Source organism: Elephas maximus, chromosome 21 (assembly GCF_024166365.1).
Source record: "Elephas maximus indicus isolate mEleMax1 chromosome 21, mEleMax1 primary haplotype, whole genome shotgun sequence".
Lineage (NCBI taxonomy): Eukaryota > Metazoa > Chordata > Mammalia > Proboscidea > Elephantidae > Elephas > Elephas maximus.
Genome location: NC_064839.1, coordinates 55,602,437 through 55,608,684, shown reverse-complemented (window position 1 = coordinate 55,608,684; position 6,248 = coordinate 55,602,437). Strand labels below are relative to the sequence as shown.

At 42.9% G+C, this 6,248-nt stretch overlaps 1 protein-coding gene across 1 annotated transcript; it reads right to left on the bottom strand.

Moving 5' to 3' along the window:
• Positions 1–3,626: 3,626 nt before the first annotated feature.
• On the bottom strand, positions 3,627–5,747 carry LOC126064587 (protein FAM90A27P-like). The gene is made up of 3 exons (XM_049863795.1): positions 5,653–5,747; positions 5,089–5,197; positions 3,627–4,421 (listed from the first exon to the last, which is right to left on the bottom strand). Exons 1-3 carry the CDS (start codon positions 5,745–5,747, stop codon positions 3,627–3,629), a joined length of 999 nt encoding a protein of 332 aa, XP_049719752.1.
• Between the last annotated feature and the right edge of the window lie 501 nt (positions 5,748–6,248).

Below are 6,248 nucleotides of genomic sequence, written 5' to 3'. Positions count from 1 at the left end.
TTTTTAAAGGGTTGAAAACCAAAGATTTCACCCTGAAGACTAAGGTGCACCTGACCCAAGCCATGGTAGTGTCAATCGCACCATATGCATGTGAAAGCTGGACAATGAATATGGAAGACCTAAAATTGACTCTTTTGAATGGTGGTATGGCGAAGACTATTGAATATACGATGGACTGCCAAAAGAACAAACAAATCTGTCTTGGAAGAAATACAGCCAGAATGCTCCTTAGAAGCAAGGATGGCAAGACTGCATCTTACATAATCTGGACGTGTTGTCAGGAAGGATCAGTCCCTGGAGAAGGACATCATGCTTCGTAAAGTACAGAGTCAGCAGAAAAGAGGAAGGCCCTCAACGAGATGGATTGACACAATGGCTGCAACAATGGGCTCACCCATAACAATGATTGTGAGGATGGTGCAAGACTGGGCAGTGTTTTGTTCTGTGCTAAATAGCGTCGCTATGAATTGGAACTGACTCAAGGGCACCTAACCACAACAACATGCAAGAGATGGAGCCTTCGTGGGGCTTGCAGATTATCAGGTTCTTTGCAAACACCCTGATCCCGTTCTGGGCTTCTTCCCACGTCCACCTCCCAGTAATGGCAGCCAGAGGTGGATGTAGGGGCGCCAAGGACACACATAAAGTTAAATCTCTGAGCACTATCTTCCCAATTGTGTATGAAATCTCAGTATCCAATGCTCTGCTGGTCATCAGAAATTATGAGGTTACTGTTGTCTGTGTCAGCATCTAAGGTCATATCCACTTGGTACTCCGGCATCCTTTTGTCCATACGTAGAATAGGTCCCAGCTGAGGCTCCAGTTCCTTGATACTAGAAATCACCTCATGCTGGTGGAAATCCTGTCTGATGTCTTTGTTCTTAGTAACCTCAGGGAAGAAAGGACACAATAAACCTTCCCACGAGGCTGCATCGCAGTGTATGAAAGGAGTAAAGCAGCAGGCATATCCACATTTCAGCTACATGGGGATTTGAAGATAACCCCAGCATATAGGACATCTGCTTGCTTTTGACATTCTTCAGCCATGGACACTTTCTATCAGCAGGTTCTTCTCTGGCCTCCGGTGTCTTCTACCAACAGTCAGTTCTGGAATCATGTCCACAGAATTGGAGCTTTTATAAAGAGAGTCCCTCCTCCCGCCTACCAACATACTGACTCTTTAACTCAATCAGACTTTGATTAAGTTCTGGCATAAATGAGATTTTTATTGATGCAATAGAGAAGTCACCACAACCAAAGTAGATAATTTTATCTTGAGAGTGATTTCTTTTAAATATGAAAAAATTGCTATAGTATCATCTAGACAAGATCCTGAATATTAAGTCTGTTCACCTGGATTGAGAACTGAAACATTTAAAATAAAGTATTTGGTATCAGTTGTAATCCCTTAAGAATGGAGCTAGTTTGAAATACTTCTTGTTCACAAAAGTAAAACCTCAGCTTTGGATAAAGGAATTAAAACCATATCAGAAGCTTTTTTAGAAATCACATTCATCACACCACAGTCATTTTTAAAAGGACTTTTTCTCCAGATTTTAAAGATCCTCTCTTAAAAGCATAGTAAAAATCTCCAAAACCGTTCCCCAATACTCCAGGTCAAGACAGTCAAGGTCCGGGATTTTTGTTGACTCAACAGGCACGACCACCAGATTAACAACAACATATATCTTTTGAGCCCTGGTGGCACAGTGGATGAGAGCTCAGCTGCCAATATTTAGACAGAGAGAAAGATCAAGCCCTGGTTAAGCAGGGTTCAGCACTTCGCTGCTAACAGAGATCGGAGGTCCAACCATGTGGAAATCAGCTTCCAAAAAGATGGCAGCCTTGGAAATCCTATGGGGCAGCTCTATTCTGTCCTATAGAGTCACATGCAAATCAAAACTAACTCTTCAGCAGCAGGTTTCGGTATTTTTGTTTACGTATGTATGAAAGTGTGCATGTATGCAAAAATGAATGTGCATACGTGTATACATAATGTTTATCTTTTTATCTCAGTAAATGTTATTTATTTTACAGCCAATTTACAAAGGTCTTCCATCGTAGATTTACGTCACACCGGAAAATCACATCAGATGACAAAATGGTAGACAATCACACAATACTGGAAATCACAGCCTAGCCATGTTGACACACTGTAGGGGGACACGAGTCAATCCATAACAAAGACCTTTGACTGTATTTTTTAATGGGGTTGTTTGTATATTTGTGGTTAAGTTGCAAAACTTGTTTTCTTTCTTTTTGAAATTTGGTTTTAAAACCCTTATTAGATGTGGCTCCTGATTATTTTCTCCCATTCTGTACTTTGTCTCTTCAATTTCTCGATATCTCCACATCTTTCTTATGCACCTTATCGCCCAACTAGTAGGTAGCTATGCTAAAGGAGTGAGGTCCCGGAGAAATAAAAAAGCATTCTAGAAACAGGTGCTGCACATGGAAGGAGAAGCAAGTTATTTGCTGTTCCTAAGGGAATCAAACTCCCTAAAAGGCCAGCCTCTTTCTCTTGACCAGGGTGGAAAATGTAGATAGCAAAACCTTGAAGAGTTAGCTTTGCCCACCATCACCCAGTGCTTCTCACACTCTGGGGAACATTTGATTCGTCTGCAGAATCTTTAACAATCCCCTTGCCCATGCCTCACGCAACACACAGTCAATTTCTATTTCTGGGCTGAGCACCCATGGAAATTAAAGTTCACCAAGTGACTCATATGAGACAAATCAGTCCACAAGAAGTGCTTCTCACAAATTAATCTGCACATGAATCAATTGAGAATATTGCTATTTTGATGCAGTAGGGAGGGGTTGCACCTGAAAGTCTGCGTTTCTGGCAAATTCTAGGTCCAAGAATAAACTGTGGGTATGGAAGTTTTGTTTTCTCTATCGTTAATCAAATGAGTAAACGTTATATGGACCTTTTTTGCTTAGATTCTGTGCAAATAAAAATACCGACATAAAATGTCATATTTGTGAATTTTATTCATATTGCAGAAAATGTACAATACACCTTTACAGTAAACGTTAAGAACAAAAGATCAATAGACTATTCCCAATAATGGTTTCCACTTAAACATTCCCACAGACTCAGTACAGGGCACTGCTTAAATGAGACAGATCCCACTGATGGGTTCTTTAAGTCTTTCCAAAATCTAGTCACTTTCACACCAAATACACTTAATTGCATAGCTTCCAGTGACATTATACTTGAATATTTACTCCCATATTAACTTAGTTTCTTACAAAATAACTAAATTACGAAAGCTATTATAAGCCTGTTGCATACAGTCTCTTTTATATACAACTTAATCTACAAAATTAAAATAGGCAGTCTCGGCATGTCTGTCTTTCGATATTGCCTACGATTCCACCATAGCACTCACACCACAACTGAGGATGTCATTCAACAAATACACCCTGCTCCCTGCACCTTTCTCCTCTTGGGTCATTTAGTCACAACCAATTCATTTGAGGCTTCAGGCTGAGGGTTCCAACCATAGATGTCTCACTCCCAGTCACTCTCCTTAAAAGGAGGCCAGAAGCCTCACTAGAATCCGGGAACTGTGTCTCTCACACTTCTCAAGAACACAAGGGCTCTCAACAAGAGGTGAAGACTACTCAGGAGGGAGAGAGGTGGGAGATGTTCTGAACCTGGAGCTCCACTGTCCATTGTCCAGTCTTGTGAAGACAATTCTGAGCGGCTGTCGTGGAACATGGTTAGAAAGTGCAGGTGGAAGGATAGGGCTGGCTTCGACAGTATTCAGTAGAGATGTGCTGTGTGGAGGCTGGAGGTCTGTCATCCTGGTGACTTGGGGTGGCCCTTGGGGTCCAAATTCAGTTGTATTGGACAGAGGCTGGCCACTTCGCATTTTAGGTTTCTGACTGTTCTGCTGCAGGATCTGGAGGGTCGTGAGTTTTGCTTTCTTTGCAGGATTCCACCAATTCTGTTCAGGAGTCTGGGCAGATCTTTTTCCTGGTGCCTGGATGCTGAGTGGAGAGTCCTGGCCCCTTCTACCTCTGGCAGGCTGTGAACTGGATTTGGAGATCCTATCAGGACCCTCGGCTTGTGCCTGGGGGCTCAGGACATGGCCCAGGGCAAGGATTTTTGAGGCCTCCTGGGAAACATAATAAGCACAAGCATCACATCTGTTGTCTGTTGTGTTCGCCATGAGGGTAGAGTCCTGGCCAAAGTGTTTGGTTGCTGGCTGAGAAAAGCCAGTGATATCCACCTCTTCTTCTTCAGTTTGTCCATGACATGAGAAGAAACTTGGAACATGATCTTCCATAGGAGACCATGCAGGGAAGATGGATTTCCGGTCAGGTTTCCTTACAGGTGGCCAGTTTCTGAGAGCAGAGTCCAGGACAGATCCCATCTTGGTAGTGTGAACGGGCATGGGCCTGCAAGGGTGCTGTGGGAGAAGACACCACAGGATATATATTAGGATTTCCTCCAAGTCAAGTGGAAAAGAAAAATCAACCAAACATAAAGGCGTGGAAGTTACCAACTTCTCTCTAACAGTAGAAGAAATACAGGCAGTCTCTTTGTATAGGAAGAGGTACCCGAACTCAGTTAGGCTCAGGGGAAATAAACTACAATATCAGCTGGATATATTGTTCCCATCAGGTTGAAAACTATAAACTTTTGTACTATCCTGTCTTGCTCAATAATATAGAATAAGCCCTTTCCTACAAACTTCTATGGAGTAGACATGGCTACAGGTCTTTTGAAGACGGATGGATGGCTAGTGTGTTTTCAAGAGATATTGGGAAATACGTAACACAACTTAAAAGATGCAGATTTTCCCATGTGCGAGACTACCTCTTGGAAGGCATCTGACTAAATCACTTACACCTATGCACGGAAATGCTCCCACTAGCGTGTTTTTGGTAGGAATGCAAGAAATATTACAAAAACAAAGAAGCAAAGGGAAAATGGCCCCTGAAATGTATACAGAAAATTTGGAATCCTGTGGGCCAGAATAGAATTGTAAAACACTTGTCACAGAAGGGGCATGGGAGTGAAGAAAATCAAGCCTACATAGAAGAGAAATAGAGTGGGAAACCCAGTTGACTCACCCTCAAGTAGTCACAAGATTCTGTCGATTCCTTCCAATTTTGCTGCTCTTTCTCCTTGGGTCTCTTGGGAAATTTCTGGAGTAGAGCTTTCCTCTCATGCTCTTCTTCCCTGATTGGAAAACAGAAAAAAACCTGTTAAGTGGACATGCCCCAACTTATTGTCCCAACCTAGGATTAGTATTCCAGGGGCCCAGTCCTATTCATGGTTTTGGGATGAGGGAGGTATTGAATCACTGTGATCTTTTCCAAGGCTGCCTATTCCCTCACCTCAGATTCATCCTCCAAACTCATTCAGCCCCCTAGATTTGTCCGTTCTGTACTTCAAGATAGAGTCTGCTGTTTTGTCCCTACCATGTGCAAACTTCCAAGATATGCCCCAGCCCCAACCCTTAGTGATTGTCCAGGACTAGAATTATCTCCTGAAAGTGGACACCTGGAGAGTATTGAGCTCTTGGCTATTTCTCTCCAGTTACCCTGTCCTTCTCTGGAGATGGCTGGGCACACACCATAGACATGAAAACACATCATCTACTTTAATACCCAAGGACTTTCCATGTTCCTCACCTTTGTCTTTGTTCCTTCTCTCTTTCCAAGTTGTTAAAGGGCCAAAGGGTCTGAGACTTCTGGGGCTTCTTTGGCTCCAGGTTCTCCTTCTTCATCTTTTCTGAACCCAAGGTCTGGGGTACTGTGGCCCCACTCCAGCACTTTATGGGGCACCACTTACTTCTTGTTGTGTGCCCAGAGGCTCCACAGTTCTTGCACTTCCTCTGTGGGTAGAGAAGAAGGGTGCTTGGTGACTCAGCAAAAATAACAGGCAGCTTTCAAAGGTCAAGATACTATCATATTTTAATAGTTAGGTCTTGTTTTGCTGGAGGGAACATCTGCACATGGCCCGATAAGTGTAAGGAATTTCAGGGGATTATGGTCCTGCTCATGTCAGAGCAGGGAACTGGGAGGAACAACTGGAGAGTCTAAGGGTGAGGATTATGAGTCAGATTTCAAGAAACTGAACAAACACTAGGCTGGAAAGGACACTAAATAGGGAGAAAGATAGCCCCTCAAAAACTACGAATGGGCTAATTAACCAGGTGAGAATGTCACAAACCAGACCAGCCTTGAATGAGAAAGAACAACTGAGTTAAGAACATAGACGGTTATAT

What these genes read in the sequence shown, in the direction of transcription:
- LOC126064587 (XM_049863795.1), bottom strand. Translation starts at nt 5,747, where the DNA reads ATGAAGAAGGAGAACCTGGAGCCAAAGAAGCCCCAGAAGTCTCAGACC. An exon ending in GAGAAGGAACAAAGACAAAG is followed by an intron (nt 5,198 to 5,652) that starts GTGAGGAACATG and finishes TTTTCCAATCAG; the next exon opens with GGAAGAAGAGCATGAGAGGA. An exon ending in AATCTTGTGACTACTTGAGG is followed by an intron (nt 4,422 to 5,088) that starts GTGAGTCAACTG and finishes CTTCTCCCACAG; the next exon opens with CACCCTTGCAGGCCCATGCC.